At 43.1% G+C, this 20,572-nt stretch overlaps 1 protein-coding gene across 1 annotated transcript in view; it reads left to right on the top strand.

The window, feature by feature from the left end:
• Positions 1-7,804: 7,804 nt before the first annotated feature.
• The window catches only part of ADAMTSL2 (ADAMTS like 2), a 48,560-nt gene continuing 35,792 nt past the window's right edge, over positions 7,805-20,572 (top strand). Inside the window, exons 1-4 of the mRNA XM_073637799.1 lie at positions 7,805-7,990; positions 13,741-13,859; positions 19,447-19,589; positions 20,107-20,182. Of these exons, the coding sequence (XP_073493900.1) occupies positions 13,743-13,859; positions 19,447-19,589; positions 20,107-20,182 (336 nt within the window). The 5' untranslated portion in view covers positions 7,805-7,990; positions 13,741-13,742. The remainder of the gene's footprint in view (positions 7,991-13,740; positions 13,860-19,446; positions 19,590-20,106; positions 20,183-20,572) is intronic.

Consider the following 20,572-nt stretch of genomic DNA (forward strand, 5'->3'; position numbering starts at 1 on the left):
TCTAAGTGCGGCCTTACCAGCGCTTTATACAGAGGAAGAACAATGTTCTCATCATATGCCCCTATTCCTCTTCTGATGTGTGGCACCCCAGGGGTCTGGTTTTCCACAGTAATGTAATGTTATGTCTGAGAGCAGGTGGGAGGTCCTTTGGTCAGGGATCCTGTGCATGCCACACCTCCTGCCCAGTCTTGGGAGGGGAAGAACTTCCCCTGTATAAACCCGGGGCTGAGGCAGGGTGAGTCAGACAAGTGGAGTAGAGACAAGAAGCAGCATAGGAAACAGCAGAGTCACAAGGAGTCAGGGGCTGGCAGCTGCAGAGCTCGCCCTGACTAAGAAGACTTCTTTCCGGACCCGGAGTCCGAGGCTGTGGGGACTAACTCCTACCCAGCAGCAGAATCCGTCAGGCAGGGGATTTCAGGTCCTCTGGCCCAGAAGCCCGAAGGCACGGTCACACGCGTGGGACCAGCACCGCCATCGTGGAGCGGAAGCCATTAGAAGGCCCCGAGTCACCGGCCATACGGGTGAGCACCACACGGTACACTCAGGGACGTGGGCTACTTACATCAGCTTCTAGCAAGGTAGCCAGAAGAGTACAGTCAGTTTGGGAGGCCTACAACTACGCCTGGCCAGGGGAGATCCCATCTGCTCAAGGACTGACCAGGCCCCGTTCGCTAGCAAGTACTCCGGGAGGGTCTATCGTTGTTACCAGTAAAGACCCTGAACTACACCGTACCGTCTCTGAGTGGTTACTGCTACCCCCATCATCCACGTCGGCTGCCCTGAGGCCATACCCCTCCCGTTGGGGGTTATACTATCACGCTGCATAATCCTACCATCGGCCTCAGCGGTCTGCCCCGCAGCAGCAGCTCCCTGGCTGCACTCAACGGGTGGCGTAGTCATCAACTATTTACTACTAATAGACTGCCGTCCAGTTTGACTCCCTGGGCACGGACCGGGTCACCGCCACGAGACTACAACCCTCCACGGATCCGGCTCCGGGTAAGTTCCCGCGTGCGCACCGCAGTGCGACACAGGCCCAGGGGCGCGTCAGATGCATGCCATGACTCTATTTGCCTTCGCAGCTGCTGCCTGACACTGGGCACTCCAATTTAATTTGCTATTAACCAAGACGCCCAGGTCCTTCTCCATGTCAGATTTCCCCAACGGTTTCCCATTTAATATGTATGGGTAACTGCTGTTTTTCTTTCCCATGTGCATGACCTTACATTTATCGGCATTGAACCCCATTTGCCATTTTTTGGCCCAACTCCCCAATTTATCTAAATCCTCCTGTAGCTGTGCCCTATCCTCATCTGTATTAACTACTTTACAAAGTTTAGTATCATCTGCAAATATTGCTATTTTACTATGCAACCCTTCCACTAGATCATTAATAAATATATTAAATAATATAGGGCCCAAGACAGACCCTTGAGGCACCCCGCTAGTAACCCTGACACCCCCTGAGCTTACTCCATTGATAACCACCCTCTGCTTTCTATCACTCAGCCAGCTATTTACCCACTTGCACACATTATCCCCCAGACCAAGCATTCTCATTTTATATACCAACCTTTTGTGTGGCACGGTATCAAACGCTTTGGAGAAGTCAAGGTATACAACATCCACTGACTCTCCCCGGTCCAGCTGTGAGCTCACCTCCTCGTAGAAGGCAATCAGGTTTGTTTGGCAGGAGCGATCCCTCATGAATCCATGTTGATATGGAGTTAGACAGTTATTATCATTAAGATATTCTAAAATAGCATCTCTAAGAAATCCTTCAAACAATTTACCCACAACAGACGTTAAGCTGACTGGTCTATAGTTCCCAGGGTCACTTTTAGACCCCTTTTTGAATATTGGTACCATATTTGCTTGGCGCCAGTCTAGTGGGACAGTCCCTGTCCATAAAGAGTGCTTGAATATAAGATACAGCGGCCTGTCTATCACATTACTTAATTCTTTTAGTACCCGGGGGTGTATGCCATCTGGGCCTGGTGACTTGTCTATTTTGATATTATTTAGGCGTTTCTGAACTTCCTCCTGGGTTAGGTGGGTGATATTTAGCGGAGGGTTTACTTTATCACTCTGCATTTCCTCTGATAAATTGTTTTCTTTTGTGAAAACAGTGGAGAAGAAGCTATTGAGTAGGTTTGCTTTACCCTCATCGCCCTCTATGATTTTACCCAGGTTATTTTTCAATGGGCCAACTCCATCAGTTTTAATCCTTTTACTGTTTATATAGTTAAAGAACAGTTTGGGATTCGTTTTACTTTCCTTGGCAATTAGTCTCTCTGTCTCCTCTTTTGCTATTCTTATTTGTTTCTTACAGATTTTGTTTTTTTCCCTATAAGATATTAGCGCTTCCTCGCTGCCTTCTTGTTTAAGTTTACCGAAAGCCCTTTTTTTGTTTTTCATTGCCCTCTTGACTTCCTTATTTAGCCACATTGGCTTCCTCCTATTCCTAGCCCTTTTATTCCCATAAGGTATGTACCTTCTACAGTGACTATGTAGGACTGTTTTGAAAATTTCCCATTTTCTATCCGTGCTCCTATTACTGAAGATACTATCCCAGTCTATAAGGTGAAGGGCATCTCTTAGCTGATCAAACTTTGCCCTCCTGAAGTTCAGTGTTTTTGTGACTCCCTTGCTGGGCACCCTACTGAAGCACATGTGGAATTGTATAATGTTGTGGTCACTATTTCCCAGGTGCCCCCCGACCTGCACCTCAGTTATTCTGTCTGGCCTGTTAGTTAATATTAAGTCTAAAAGGGCCGTCCCTCTAGTTGGTTCCTGCACAAGTTGTGACAAATAATTGTCTTTGATAATTGACAGAAACCCGTTTCCTTTCTGAGATCTACAGCTTTCGGTTTCCCAGTCTATATTGGGGTAGTTGAAGTCCCCCATAATAATCACCTCGTTATTTTTTGCTACTTCGTCTATTTGTCTCATTAATAGACTTTCCGTGGCTTCTGCTATATTTGGTGGTTTATAACAGACTCCTATGATAATTTTATTATTGTTTTTTGCCCCATGTATCTCCACCCATAAGGACTCGACCTCCTCATTTCCCTCCCATACATCCTCCCGTATTGTAGGCTTTAGACACGTCTTTACATATAGACAGACTCCACCCCCTTTCCGACTTCTTCGATCCCTTCTAAACAGACTGCAACCCTGTAAGTTAACTGCCCAGTCATAGCTTTCATCTAACCATGTCTCGGTTATTCCCACTATGTCATAGTTACCTGTAGATATTTCTGCTTCCAGTTCATCCATCTTGTTTGTCAGGCTTCTGGCATTTGCTAGCACGCAGTTTACACAATTTTGTTTTGTTCCAATCTTCTCCCTGTTGATTGTATTAGAAATTTTCTTACCTCCCTTCCAAGTATCTTGTCTTGGACCTTCTTTGTGGCACTTCATATCTTTCATTAGTATGTTCTCTGGTTTCATGTTCGTGTCCGGCGTTTTTCTTCCCATCCCCTCTTCTTCTAGTTTAACGCCCTCCTGATGAGTGTTGCGAGTCTCCTGGCGAATGTGTGTTTCCCGGGTTTGTTGAGGTGTAGTCCGTCTCTGACAAGGAGTCCGTCATAGAGGTAATTCACACCGTGGTCCAGGAATCCAAATCCTTGTTGTCTGCACCATCGTCTCAGCCAGTTGTTCACATCAAGGATCCTGTTCCATCTCCTGACGCCATGCCCGTCTACTGGAAGGATAGAAGAAAAAACTACCTGCGCATCCAGTTCTTTTACTTTCTTCCCCAATGCTTCAAAGTCCTTGCAGATTGTCGGTAGGTCCTTCTTTGCCGTGTCATTGGTGCCAACATGTATCAGAAGAAATGGGTGGACATCCTTGGAACTGATGAGCTTCGGTATCCTATCGGTAACATCGGTAACAACCTGTGTAGGACTACTCTCTGTTGAGGAACTGAAACTTTAGCATACAGGAGTCCTGAAGAATTGGCACAACGGTCAAGAAAAGGTGGTAGAGCAGGAACCAATAATACCTGACTCGGTAGTTTGGAGCAATAAATGAACTCTTGTTGTCTTGAGTTTGTGTTTGAACTCCAGTATTGGAGAAGAAGATTGACAATATCAGTGCTAAGATGAAATGCTCTATCCTGGGTACTGTCACTTTAAGATATTCCATTTATTTTTTGTAGTAGATACGGATATAATATATTATGTCCATTCTTGCATAGAAGAGTCCGAGGTCTGAAATGAGTAATAGAAGGTTCTTGTTACCAGATAACGATCCTGGATGGTCCTTGATTACAGGCAGTCATCAGCTCCTCGGTTCTGTTCTCTAGGGCTGTGGCCGTTCTTGTGACTTTGATACAGGCGGGGAGTCTCTGTTTTCTGTCTGAACCATAAGACTAAATAATATGTTTATCGGTGTGATTTGCTGGTGATAATGGGAGTGAGGGATGTGGTGGATAATGGTGGAGACAGGGAAAATGGTAATAGAAAGGCCACAGACCTGTCTCTTTTCCCTCACAGACAACAATTACATACTATTAAGTTTATTTATAAAGCTTTATGGCCGTTCCTTCCCAAATCTACAATTTCACCAGTTTATAGAAGTTTTTGGCCAAGGTTTCTTTTTAAAAAGGAGGCCCATCGGGGCGCAGTAATTACAAAAGGGCAAGGCCTATAGAAAACCAAGGGGGATTTCTCACCATCCTTACTATGCACTCTTTGGCGGCTTTATTTCATAACAAATTGGCAGTGCTGTATGTGTTTGTGGTATGTCAGCACTATATGGCAGCATTATTAGAATACTTTATGGCGGTACTATATAGGTATCATATAGAGCTATTATTTGGGAACTGGGTGGCAGTATTATGTGGGAAATCCTGTAAATGGCTGTGATATGTCAGCAGTGTATTGTGGCATTATTTGGATACTTTACTGAGGAATTATTTAGACATTGTATGGTGGTATTATTTAGGAACTGAATGACAGTATTGTGTGGGAAATACTGTATTTAGATATGACTTGTCAGCATGTATGGTAGCATTATTTGGATACTTTATGGAAATACTATTTATTTAGGCATTGTATGGTGGTATTATATAGGAACTGAATGGCAGTTTTGTGCGGGAAATACTGCATATGACTGTATATTGTGGGAAATTAATGATAGCATTATTTGGACAAATATGGAGGTACAATTTCCACATTATATGGTGGTATTATTTAGGAAATGAAAGGCAGGATTGTTCACAAAGTACTTTATATGACTGTGTTGGCAGTCTATGGTAGCATTATTTGGACAAATATGAAGGAATTATATGAACGTTGTATGGCGGTATTATTTAGGAACTAAATGGCAGGATTGTATCACAATTTGGATACTTAATGGAAGTACTATGTAGGCATTATATGTTGATGTATTTTAGGAATGAAATGGCAGTATTATGTGGAAAATACTGTATATGGCTGTGGTAGGTGTTTGCTGTATGGTAATGTAAGGTGCCCAGGGCGGCAGTCATGGGTGAGCTGCTGCTTCTCCATGCCCTGGCACTCCACAAATAAACAGTGTTCCAGTCCATCAATGTTGGGCTGTGTACAATGCAGCATACTCACTTTTAGGCCGGAGGCCTCTGCTGTCTCCACATTTTTCGAATCCCGGAACAGCTGCACAAAAATCAGGGGACACTTGCTTCATAACCAACAGTTCAACTTTACTTAGCAGTTCATGTTCAAATGATGTTACAGCACAATATGTTTCTCTGTTCGTTCGGCCTGAGTTATCCCTTCACTTAATGGCTCTCGTGGCGCCTGGGATACTCCACCCGGCCCCACAGCTCCCATGAGTTTCGAACTCCCTGGCGTGTCTCCCCATTCGGCTTCCACTTGTGGGAAGGGAATAAGGCATGCTTTCCAGAGCCTAATTCTGGCTGTAGGCCCTGAATATTGCAGGCATGTCCGCAGAAAACAGTAGTCGACGTTCTCATGCTGCCCGAACAGTCAGCACTTGACCGAACAGTCAGCACGTATCCTCTAGTCCTCTGGCTTGAACGCTGCTAACACTCTGTCACTTACAATCTAATCTTCAACCATCTCTATCTGACAAAAAACAGGAAGTGCTCCCTTTATTAACTAACCCTTCCCCCTCCCATGTTGGGGCTGATCCGGAACACTTAACTGTATCCTAACCTGTGAGATTCACTTCCTACTTCCTATATCTAGTATGCCCCCAACTGAACCTTTCCTCTTCCTAACCTATATCTGATGCTCTAGTTATACCTATATCCTATACTATAGGATGCTCTAGTTATACCTATATCCTATACTTTACCCTAGACTTTCCCTACACATAAAGAATATTATACATTAATTACATTAACTGAGCACATTAGTGCCTATAAGATTCTATGGAGTTTCACATTTTACATTATTATACAATAAAACATTATTATTACATTGTATTACATTATTATACAATAAAACCATGTTCTAACAGATATTCACAAACTGTGTCTGCAGACATTGTCTTTAGGGGGAAAGGCGTATGACAGCTCCTGTCACACCCTTACAGTAGCACTATGTATTTGGTTACATTCTAATAGTATTTTTTAGGTATTGTATGGCAATATTATTTCAGCACTTGTTTTGTGTAGGAAATATATGGCAGTGTAATATGGTTGTTACATGGTATGGCAGTATTATTTGAATATTTTATGTATTATTAGAAATGAACCAAACACCTTTGTACATAAAGCAGACAACGCCAATTACTGAAAAATGTACACATTTCTCTTTATTTCATATTAGAGCACATCACAACAATATGGCATATAGGACAAAAAAGTAATATGGAAAGCAGTCATGGTATAATCACTACCCAAATAACATGCAAAGTGCTATGTACTGTACAGATAAATAACATCATGAGAAATCTAGTGTAACATTCATATGCAAATCAGGCTTGATGTGCATTGGGGGCGTTTCAATGCACTTGTAAGAAGCTATGCTGGTGCAATGACACGCCTCCAGTGCACTTTCAGCCTGATTTGCATATGTCTTCTACTCTTGATATCTCATGATTGGCACATTGCATCTCTATATAATAGATATCATTTTTAGTAGGAGACATGAACCTATACAGCTATACCACTACTTCCATAAAAACATGCTGACAGTTTCCGTTAAACACTTTACTGAAATACCACTGGCAAGAGTGGAAATTCATTCTATAAGGTAACCTTGAAAAGCAGGGTTAATTACATTTAATTAGGGGGCTCTGAGGACTGACACCACTAAAGCCTACCTGTCTCATTTAGCAGTTGTGATATTATAGTTCCAGTACAATGAGTTAACTATATGGCAGTATTATTTGAGTTCTTTATTAAAGTACTATTTGGGACTTGTATATTATTTTGCTATTATATGGTGATATTATGTGGGCTCTATTACCTTAGCACTATATGGCAGTATTATGTGGACTGAAACTAAGTGGAAACTATCTAAAATGGAAGCAGGAGTGCTCTACTTTGCTCGTCGCCCTGGCCACCTGGAGATCCCCTTTAAGTAACCGATCTGGTCATTCTCTTCTCTCTCTTCAACATTTCTCTATCATCTCCCCAGCAAGAATTATAATTGTAAAACAGCCTGAAAAATGCCCAGACTCCTGCAAGTCAGCTCAGTGGTTAACGCTTTGTTTATGAGTGACGTCAGGGCAGACAGTAAGACAGACTTAAACAAAATGATAAAGGCATTATTGCCATGAGGGGGATACATGGGGGGAATTGGGAAGAGGGGCTGTGGGCGGAGAGTGTGGAGAAGAACAGGGAAGAAGGAGGGGGCTATTATACAGACTCAATGAATAAACTCTGAAGGAGGAGAGAAGACAGGAGAGAGTGAGGCTCAACTGTGTCTCTAAGTGGGAATTCCTGGCGGCCTGTCTGACAGCAACTATAAAAGAGAGGAGCAGTGACTGGGGCGGCACAGACGACACAGACAGACACACTGCCAGGGACAGACAGGTACTATTCTACTATTCTACTCCAATCCATCAAGTGCATTGCAATGCTCAGGAAAGGAAAGCACATGGAGCAGAGCTGAGACATAGCACTATGCTCTGCTTGGGGTTTGCACTACCATGATTTATGGCTAAATTGGAAAGATATATATATATATATATATATATATATATATATATGTACACACACGCATGTATATATAAATATATATATATATATATATATGTAATTGTGCTGAGTGTGCATTGCTGTGACACCACCTGTCAATCAATCTTAATCACTTGACCTCTGAACAGCCCCAAAGAGGTTAGAGAGTCCGAAAAAGCTAAAAGACTATGTATTCAAGTTTTTCTATAATTGCAAGCTAAGGTTCCCTGCTTTCAGCCAGTTTTAAAAGTAGGTGACTGCATGAACACGCTCGCTTACAAACATGCATGTATATATATATATATGTATTTGTATATACATATATATGTGTGTTTGTGTATGTATGTGTGTATACACACTTATATACTGCATGTATATGTATACATCACACATAGGTATACACAAACATATTATGTACTACACACATATACACACAACACATATACACATATTACATATACATACACACACATATATACATATTACATATACACACACATATATACATACATATATATATACACCCATATACCTGAACTTACTGTGTACACACACATAAATATACAAATACATGTACACACACACATATATATATTTACACACATATATATATAAACACACACACATATATATATATATATATATATATATACACACATATACATGCACTTACTGTGTACACACACATATACATATATACACACACAAATATATACACACACACACATATATATACACACTTATATATACATGCACTTACTGCGTACACATCCACATATATATATATACAAATACATGTACACACACACATGTATACATACACATATACACACACACATATATATACATACATATATACGCACACACACATATACATACATATATACACACCTATATATATATACACAAACACATATATATATATATATCACACCTACATATCATCTAACATGGTATTGGTTCTGAAGGTAGAGCAGTATTGATTTCTTCCCGCGTCATACTCCCAGGTATCCGGAAGCTGAGATACGGGGTGCTGTTTTATAGGGTTTTCACACTGTAGAACCTTTTTTAGCAATCTGTATATTTACTTATAACCTGTCCTTATTAGATCAAAAAGTTACAGGCTGTCAAAACACAGCTAAAGCAGCTATATAGTATGTGAACCCCACCAAACAGCTCCTTCTATCTCAGCTTCCTTGACCCTTGTGAGTGCAGAAAATGATGGAGGGATAGAATTTTGGGGATAGGTTTTAACTGGCGAAAATGCAGCAATGCTTCATCAGACCCATGATGGACAGTTGTCACTGTGGGTCAGGCTACTGGAAAACCCCACAAACAGCAGGTATTGGCGGTTAAAGTTTGTCAAGCTACACATTTTCCCTGCAGTGGCCACTACAGGGCAAAGGTAGTATTACATGATGCTCATTAAATTAAATAATAGAGAGATGTCCCCCTTTATGATATCTTTATACCCTGATAGGTAACATAAAGAGGAGATGTCTTGATGTGACAACCCCTTTAATATTAATTAAAGAGTTGTTACTAATTTCAGTTGTGGGGCAAAGCTAAAATTTGTATTCATTATTTGTCCCTACTTTCAACAAAGTTTCCTTTCTATTTCCTCACTGTTGAGGGTTGGTTGCTGCTTTAACTGCCCCCTATGCGTATTTGTGGTATAATTGATGGTGCGCTATTTTCGGCTGTACCCTACTGACAGGTAACCTTTAACCACATGATTTAAAGTGATTATCCACAAATAAAAAAAGTCATATGAACCTACAATACATCATATAGGGAGATCCCCCTGATTGAGTCCCCCTCTAGGAGAGTGGATCCTTATTTGGTAGACTAAATGAACCTATTAATTTAAATGGGAAGAAGTGTAATACTTTTATTTACCAGCAGGGACCTCTGTTGGGGAAATGAGCAGCCGCATTGAGCTTCCCTAAATTGATCGTCAGGGATTAGAGAAATCAGACCTGAAGTGATTAACTGATTGAGTGACTTCAATTTAGAAAAGTGAAACAAACATATTTGATCATTAGAAACATTTCTGCCTCTCCATTCTAATGGGGACAGAAGTTCCTCTGTCTGCCAATCAGTGTGAATCCCAATGGCCGGCTCCCCACCAACCAATTCTTTGGATAGGTGACAATTTATTTTCACTGGACAACCCTTTTAAGAGAACTTACACTTTGCCTCTCTCTATCCCTTCCTGCCATAGTAATTACATTTTAAAAAGTGGAGAACTTGAATTATTTTAAGCGATGTGAACATTTTCTTTTCCAAACAGTTCCTCGTATATATATATATATAAATATATAAGTAGGGATTGTTCTTATGCAGAGATCTCAATCGATCAACACTGTGGGGAAGAGTTCAATTTCCCTGCATCACCTCCAGAGGGGAAGTGAAGTATTACACCTTTCACTTCAAAATCAGTGGCCCTTCGCATAAAGTATGGATGTGTCAATTTTTTCAGAGAAATAGATGCACTAGTTAATAGATAAGGGTCCTTAACAGATCCTGACGCCCCCTCCTCTATTTACATAGACAACTACCCTACTAGGTGTGCGTGTGCCCCTAGTAACCCGATGTTTATCATGGTTACGAGCCTGCTAAAGTGAGCGGTAACCTCCCGCTCACTGTAGCAGAGTGGTAACCATGATAAACAACAGGTTACTAAGTGCGCGTGAGCCCCTAGTAACCCGATGTTTACCATAGTTACCAGCCTGCTCCTGCTTCAGCAGGCTCGTAACCAGGAGCAGGACATCGTGGAAAGATTCTTTCCACGATGTCGCTGCTCCCCTGATCGTTGGTGAGCCTGCCTGTTTGACAGCTCACCAGCGACCACATAGCGACGCAGCAACGATCCCTGACAGGTCGCATCGTTGTCGGGATCGTTGCTGCATCGCTTAGTGTGACGGGGCCTTAATCATATGTGAAAAATTGGATTTCTAGCTCAGACAGCGCCTTTAATGGTAAGTGATAATTTTATGAAGCTGTGATATATACAGGAACATGATGATTTTGTAAAGCAGTCCCGTCAGGATGTGACATTTTAGGTTTTCTTATCTTGACCCCCTGTCCTATATAGGACCACCCTAGAAGTTCATTGTCTGACTTCATGTTTTTTAATAGGATCTAGTGCGTTTCATTTCGGACAATGTTCTTCAAGAGGGAGAATATTGAGAATATCTCCCCTAGGATAATATATCAGCCGAGTCTTCAGCCATTCCAAGATTTTTGACTTCACACTTTATAAATTGTCTGAAGGATCACTATTTAATGGCCCCACAACAATGTATTGTTAACAGCATTCGATGGTTGTTCTTTTATAGGTTTCACCTCCGCTAGTTAATCTGCGTGTATACTGTTCCTCCGCCGGAGGTTGCAGCCAGCTCCTTAAACTGTGGCTGTTCCATCTTTGCTCTTTCCTCCTTGAAAGTTCATGTTAGATGTCGCACTAAGCAGTGTTTCTTGGCCCGGACCCAGATATGTCTGGAAGACCTAATGAAAAGCAAGTGTGGGAAGACACTGAGACACCTGTCCGCTGAGGAACCGGCCAAAACCTCTGGGCTGAAGTTCATCAATGAATTAGTGTGCTTCTCAAACAATCACTTAGAAAAAAAAAAGTCAGAATAAGGGGGAAAGTGGTTAAAGGCTGACTGAAAACGAATAAATGTTTAGGGTAGTGGAAAAAGGGGTGTCTATTTAGAGAGGTTGCCCAAAACTAGAAAAGCTTGGCTGCTTTCTTCCCAAAACAGCGCCACACCTGTTCACAGGTTGTTGGTGGTATTGCAGCTCAGCCCCATTTTTTTCAATATAACTTAACTGCAATGGAAGACGCAACCTATGAAGAAGTCTGGTGCTTAAAATAGTCTAGGGGGGGGGGCATTTTTAGGGGAAGGATGTGCACCACGTTTTCAGAAATGGTGATTAAATGTAGATGAATTTGGTATATAGATCACCACAATATGAAGCGATGGAAGCATGCACAATGTATAACTCCTTTCTAGACAGAAGAGGGCCCCTTTGCAGCTGAAGAGGTTGCACCAATGGTATGTCCACCGCTGCCCCTCTCTCTGTATGCCATGTTAAGGCGTCAGTAGTCAAAATAAGGGGAATGTCCCCCCTCGCAACCTACACTATCACTAGGGTCAGCCGCAATGTCTTCTGGCATTATCAACTGGTGTGAAGTTCTATGAGTGACCAGTGACCCTAATTAGAAATCGGACATTTCCCCCCCGATGGTCCTTGAAAGTCCTAACTGGTAATATTCCACGTCTGTATTTTTACTACACTTGTTAGAAGAGAGACCCAAATTTAGGCTAGGCATCCTTAAAGTATTCCAAACCCCATCCACACAGGATAAACCCATTTTTCCCCCCTTAATGACATAAAAGCTTGAAGAATGATCATTTGTTCTGATGACCATGGGTGGAGACAACGCTTCACACCGTGAGATGATCCTAAGGCGCACATGTTTGTTTGCTTGTTTTGAGAGCCGCTGTATGGAAGTTCTTGTCCCACGACACCACCTCCTGACTGAATGGAGTCTGTGTTAAGGCTGGGCTCAGCTCCTCCATGTAATAGTAGGATTTGTTTCCTAGTCAAACACTCTATGGCCGGAGATGAAAAAGTGACCCCAGGGCTTTTTACCTCAGCTGGGTGATCTGTGCCAAAGGAACGGATTTTTTGCACATCTGGCCTGGATCTTTTCTTGAAGTTCACTAGTCCTTTTAGATCATTGATGATGGTCTTGTTACTTCATTTAAATTTAACTTTTAAAAATTTTAATTTGATTTTTGAAAAATAAAAAAATAAACAAAACAGGGTAACAAAACAAAGAAAATGTCATACATGGATACAACCAACTAGAGAGGTGATTCAAAAATTTGAGGTCCAAAAATGTACATTTTTGGTAGGTCTTCAATTCTCATTAATCTTACCACTTCAAAATGGTTCTCAAACAACTGATTGCCACATGTGTAGAACACCACAACCTTCTTCTTGTTCCCTGGTCCATCAAATACTCATGTAGTGGATTATAGAGTAGAAGATCTCACCTCACTTGTCAATGTAGATCCAATGCCAAGACCTAGTACAGTGTTCACCAGGGGTTATGGGACAGGTTTAGATGTTCTCCTGAAGGCAGCAGGAGATGCCACGGTTATGGCAGAAAAGGGGTAGTTGTATTTGTTAAGGGAAAAAAATGCAAGAAAAAAGTTAGAAATTATAGCTCCAGTGTGTAATGTTATATTGTGGTACGGTGTTAGCCAGAAAAATACTTTTATGCCAAAAATTACAAAAGTATTCTTGGGGTGATACCTTTATTGGCTAACCAGAAAAAAAAATATATAACTAGTGTGTATTAGTTATATTCTTCAACTGTGATCTGAGAAGAGAGGTGAATGGAAATACAGTATAAGGTCAACTATGACCGTGATGTGATCTATCATGTCTATGACTCCTCCAGAGTCTTTCTCCAAGGTCCATCCTGAGTATTAGTTCTGATTTCATTTCTTTAAGCCTATCTCAGATCCAGAGTCATCTACATTTTTATCACTTCTAAGTAATATCTTCACTTTTTTCTTTTCTTGTAGAAATGATCACTACTCATAGGAACCTGCAACCCGTCCTATTTATTACCAGACAAAGCCTGAGCAAAGCATGGATCCCACTTCTTATTCTAATCGGAAATGTTACATTTTCTATCACACAAGTGAGTGTATCTTCTGGAATAGCAAAAAAAAAAAAAAAACCGGCACCAGAAACTGACTCACGCTGAAACAATAAAGCCTATTCCGGACAGATGGATTACACTATGTTTGTGGGAACTTGGGTGCTCACCATGAAAAAAGTGCAATCAGCATAGTCGATTGAAAATAGAAAAAAGGTGGCACTCACCATCCTCTTACAAAATCTTTATTTCATGGTCTTAAAACATACAGCGGGAGAATCATGTGGAAGCTGGACAGACACGTTGAAGCACGGTTAGCGAGGTCAGCTTCCACATGATTCTTCCGCTGTATGTTTTCAGGACATGAAATAAAGATTTTTTCAGAGGACGGTGAGTGCCACCTTTTTTCTATTTTCAATGAACTATAGTGTATCTTCTGGGTCTGCTCAGATTTTTTGCTATGTGTTTGTGCCAACTGATAATCTGAGAGTGATTTTATTAAAATGAATCTGCCAGCAGGTTTTTGCTATATAATCTGAGAGTAGCATGATGTAGGGGGAGTTATCCTGATTCCAGCGATGTGTCACTTACTAGGCTGTGTGTTGCTGTTTCAATACAATCAGTGTTTTATCAGCAGATTATTATCACTATAGGACTAGGTGCAGGGGTGGATTAAGAGTAGCAAGGGCCCCGGGCAGTTTAGAAGGCGCGGGGGCCCCCCACACACCTGATTTACCACGTGACATGTCACATGATCCCCTGTGATAGATCATGTGATAGTTCACGGGAAATTAATTTGGCACAATATTAATTGTGCTGCCTCATCTGAGAGCAGCACAATATAGGGGCAGATATCCTGATTCCAGCGATGTGTCACTTTTTCAGCTGCTTGTTGTCATTTTGAGAAAATCACCGTTTTATCTGCTGCAGATCTAGCAGCTCTCTGAATGCTGCGCTCTGTATAGCCCCGCCCACACCACTGATTGGCAGCTTTCTGCCCATGCTCAGTGTACACAGAAATCTACTGATCAGTGATGGGGGTGGGGTCCTACAGAACTTACTAGTCAATTACCTTCTGACAAATCAATGATTTTATCAAAACAACACTAAGCAGCCCAGTAAGTGACACATTACTGGAATCAGTGCCTCTAACCCTACATTATGCTGCTCTCAGATTAGGTGGCAAAAACCTGATGACAGATTCCCTTTAAAGGAGCTGTAAAGACAAAAAAGTTTGTATTAAAAAAAATACAAGCCATTTGTGAAATTAACTTTTTTTCATTGTTAATTCACATTAGACTGTATCTTCAACACTTTTGTCAGCAGGTCTTATTACAGACTCTGAATAGGGCAGCTCTCTCCCTCTCCCTCAGCAGAAAGTCACAGCATGGTTAAAAAACTGGATCTTTTATGATTTTCTCATAATAAATAAAAAAGGACATGCAAGTCCTCCAAACTATTTTCCGTTTCTCTATAGGGGAGGTCCTAAATCTTTCTTGTTCTTTAGTTGTCAAAAAGGCAAAGCATTTACTATGAACTCGCTTAAAAAAATATACACTGGGAGAGTAATATCATCATCTGCATGTAAATATTCCTTGACTCTAAGGGCTCGCTCACACTGTCGTATAACACGGCCGAATGCTATGTGATGTTTTATCGGATAGGACTCGGCCCTATGTTATACTATGGGACAGTGCAGATCTGCGATTATTGGCATGAGAAAATAATCTCATTCGATATTCGGACCATGTGCACCCATACAAGTCTACGGGTGCACGTAAAACATTGGACTGCACTCGGATGTCATCCAAGTGCAGTCCGATGAACACTCACAGAGACTATGGAGAAAGTAAGTTCTCCATCTTCTCCATATCTGTGCTGCGAGAGAATCGGATCACACTCAGTTGAAGCTCTGACAGAGTTTGAGCCGAGTGTCATTAGCATAATTGGCCCTATTCTCTTGCATGAGAGAATATATGGCTCAGTGAGTGGACCCTAAAACTGAATAGTAGTGACGGACAGGCACCTCACAAGCGGGATCCATGTAGCTCTCAGATGTCATGTAGGTAGGGCTTCATTCCATGGGGTAGGGCTTAATTTCAAGGTATATAAAAAAATGGACTTCAAATAAAAATTAAATGAACACAAAAAGCACAAATTGAATTATTTTTTTCTTATTTATGTTTGCAGCCCCTTTTAAAACCCTTTGAGGACCAAGGCACATATATGTCCCATAGTTTTAAACTGGAAAAAAATTTGATTGAATAAAATTTAAGGTCCTCCAAGGTTTAAGTAGGTCATAAATTCATATGAATACTTGCTCATACAATTGCACATGCCAAAAGATGAAGAATAACAGAATCAAAAATATGACATTAAGTGGAGCACTTACAGGTATTCAAGGTAAAAGAGACCAGCAAAGGCATTGTCTCGAATGACAGTAAATGAGTTAGAATTCAGCAAGCTGAAAATGAAGACAGCAGGTTAGAAGCGAACCAGACTTTATGGTGCTCAGAATTAGTCAAGCAGAATTTATTGACTGCTCTTGCAAAGCACTGAGACTCCCGCGGTGTATAGATGGCGCCGTGCGGCCTCCCGCTGTGTATAGATGGCGCCGTGCGGCCTCCCGCTGTGTATAGATGGCGCCGTGCGGCCTCCCGCTGTGTATAGATGGCGCCGTGCGGCCTCCCGCGGTGTATAGATGGCGCCGTGCGGCCTCCCGCTGTGTATAGATGGCGCCGTGCGGCCTCCCGCTGTGTATAGATGGCGCCGTGCGGCCTCCCGCTGTGTATAGATGGCGCCGTGCGGCCTCCCGCTGTATATAGATGGCTACGTGCAGCCTCCCGCTGTGTATAGATGGCACCGTATAGATGGCTACGTGCTTCCTCCTGCTGAGTATACATGTATAGATGGCTACGTGAGGCCTTCTGCTGAGTATAGATGCCGCACAGCGCCCCCCCCAGAGACAGCAGGAGGCCGCACAGCGCCATCTATACTCAGCGGGAGGCCGCACGTAGCCATCTATACACAGCGGGAGGCCGCATGGCGCCCCCCCCAGAGACAGCAGGAGGCCGCACAGCGCCATCTATACTCAGCGGGAGGCCGCACGTAGCCATCTATACACAGCGGGAGGCCGCATGGCGCCCCCCCAGAGACAGCAGGAGGCCGCACAGCGCCATCTATACTCAGCGGGAGGCCGCACGTAGCCATCTATACACAGCGGGAGGCCGCACGGCGCCCTCCCCAGAGACAGCAGGAGGCCGCACAGCGCCATCTATACTCAGCGAGAGGCCGCACGTAGCCATCTATACACAGCGGGAGGCTGCACGGCGCCCCCCCAGAGACAGCAGGAGGCCGCACAGCGCCATCTATACTCAGCGGGAGGCCGCACGTAGCCATCTATACACAGCGGGGAGCCGCACGGCGCCATCCCTACACAGCAGGGGGCCGCACGGCGCCATCTATACACGGCGGGAGGCCGCACGTAGCCATCTATACACAGCGGGGGGCCGCACGTAGCCATCTATACACAGCGGGGGGCCGCACGGCGCCCCCCCCAGATACAGCAGGAGGCCGCACGGCGCCAACTATACTCAGCAGGTGGCCGCACGCAATCACGCACACACACAAACATATACAGACATATATAAACACATTTGAAACACAAAAATACATGTAAACAGACATCACACAATCATATCTGCCCACACACACACAAACAGACATCACACAATGATATCTGCCCCCCCCACACACATACAAACAGACATCACACAATGACATCTGCCCACACACACACAAACAGACATCAAACAATGACATCTGCCCACACACACACATACATACAAACAGACATCACACAATGACATCTGCCCACACACACACACACACAGACATACACACACACACAAACAGACATCACACAATGACATCTGCCCACACACACACACACAGACATACACACACACACAAACAGACATCACACAATGACATCTGCCCACACACACACACACACACACAAACAGACATCACACAATGACATCTGCCCCCCCACACACTCATACAAACAGACATCACACAATGACATCTGCCCACACACACACACACACACACAGACATCACACAAACAGACATCACACAATGACATCTGCCCACACACACACACACATCACACAATGACATCTGCCCACACACACACACAGACATACACACACAATGACATCTGCCCACACATACACATACACACACACACATCACACAATGACATCTGCCCACACACACACACAGACATACACACACAAACAGACATCACACAATGACATCTGCCCACACACACACACACACACACACACACACACACACACACACACACACACACATACACACACATACACACACATACACATACACATACATACACACACATACACACACACATACACACACACACACATACACATACACACTCACCATCCCCCGGCTCGGCTCCAGTCCTCAGGCTCTCCGGTGCAGCACTGCAGGCCGCGTGCGCACTGCGTGACGTCACAGCTAGGAGACACGGCCGCGCACAGGGCCGTGTCTCCTAGCAGTGACGCGGCCGGGCCAGCACAGGGAAGTTAACTGCTGAAGTGCTGGCCCGGCGGATGAAGAAGTAGCGGCGGCCGCTGCTGGGGGAGCGGTACGGGGCCCCCCCTCCCGCCACTGCTACCGGTATGTGCCGCGGCGGCCCGCACATATAATGAGGGCAATCCGGCATTAGACACCTCGCCCGGAGCCGCGGGCCCTCTGGAGGCTCGGGGCCCCGGGCGGTCGCCCGGATTGCCCTCATTATAATCCGCCTATGACTAGGTGTCTTGTGCCTCCTAGTCATCTGCTCTGTATAACTCCGCCCCCACCACTGATCATCAGCTTTTTGTCAATGTACAGTGCACATAGAAAGCAGCCAATCAGTGGTGTGGGCAGGGCCATAAATGGTCCGGAATTCTGAGCACTTCTAGATCTGCAGCAAAGAAAACTATAATTGCATCAAAATGACAACATGCAGACATGCAAGTGATATATCACTGGAATCAGGATCTCAGTCCCTACATCACATTGCTGTCAGATTACATAGCAAAAACCTGGTGTAAAATTTCCTTTAGGTTTAATAGCATTTTATAGATTCTGGTGACATGTGGGAAGTGAAATAGTGGGCTTGTGCTCCTATGTAGAAGCCATTCAGAGCTTTAGTGAGAGCAAAGCATAAGAGGAAACAGTCTAAGCTTCAAAATAATTAGAAAACAGGTAAGAGGTGAACTTTTGACTACCGTAGACTCTAGTAGACATTGTGGCTATGTTGAAATAACTTATTATAGCTCTACCCTAATGGATATTAGCAAAAACTTAATGGTTCGTTGGTCAAACACAGGTCATGATGAATGTTCAACTGGTGTGGTTGGACTGGGCGCGTGCCTACTGAAGGGAGCACCTCTAGCCCATATGGATAGACCCCTAGAACTTGCCACACTATGGAATGGGAGCAGCACGAAGTCTAGCTACTTCTTCTTTGCCGATCAAACCTACAGCACAGGGCACAATTCTTCACCCTGACCCTATAAGTGCTTAATTTTTGTTTTTGGATGAAAATCAGGACATTGCTCAGGCCTCTAACAGCCTTGAAGATGGGACAGAAGTGACAACGTTCTGGTGGGGAGAGTGGACCAAATGGACAGCTTGTACTAGAACCTGTGGAGGAGGAGTAAAGTCTCAAGAAAGGCATTGCCTCAGGCAAAGGTAAAAAAGTAAAAATCCAAAGACAGAAACACAATACACAAATACCCTGCAAGAAATAAATAAACTGCAATAGTGCATGAAAATAATAAAAGGTACTACTACTTAGTTAACAGAATTTTGATCAAAATAATGCGAAAGCTATCCCGCCTCGTCACGGCAACCCTTATGCGACAGTCCTAACTCAAATATTTAAAACCTTACCATTTGTCAAGTGACATGCATGTGGATAAGGGCTGAGAGACTGAAAGGTAAAAAAGTATAGCAGCTGCCATATTATTATGTTCAGGGTTTTTAAACTTAGTGGTCACCAGGGGTGAGCCAGAAAGGGTGTACAATTAGCCCAAAGGCTCCTCTACCACATAAGAAGACTCACATGTTAAGTGAGGGCCCTATTACAGATTTTACTTTGGGGCCCAGAATCTTAGAGTTGCCTTATTAACAGGAATCATCCCTTTAAAATTTCTTCCCAGTTCAATAAGACATGACAATGAATAAAATCACAGTTTTAAATTTCCAGGCGGAAATCTCTCAGTTCACTCGGAAATAAGAACTGCACTGGGACGTCTAAAAGATATCAGCTTTGTAAAGTCCAGGTAAGGTGTTAGACAACTCCTCAAGTAATGATATTGAGTACAACGCCACTTTTGTCTATAGGTTTTGTCCTGTATTGCAGCTCAGCTTAATACCATAAATATGTAATTTCTTACCTAGTGTAAATGTTGCTGTTCTGCTGAATCTAGAATTGTTTTTCTTTTGTTCCTGCGCCTCTCCGTTCACGAGATATGGCCTGCTCTTCCCTGTATATAAATCTAGGCTTCATAGCCAAGTGGGTGTTGTTCTTTACTCTATGGTTGTCTTCTCTAGAGGGACATGCTTTGCTAACTAAAAAGACTAGATTTATATACAGAAAAGAATCATAGAATGGTAGAGTTGGAAGGGACCTCCTGGGTCATCTGGTCCAACCCCCTGATCAATGTAGGATT

This window comes from Phyllobates terribilis, unplaced genomic scaffold (assembly GCF_046119375.1).
Source record: "Phyllobates terribilis strain yellow unplaced genomic scaffold, ASM4611937v1 Scaffold_7__3_contigs__length_470593459, whole genome shotgun sequence".
In the NCBI taxonomy this organism is placed as follows: Eukaryota; Metazoa; Chordata; class Amphibia; order Anura; family Dendrobatidae; genus Phyllobates; species Phyllobates terribilis.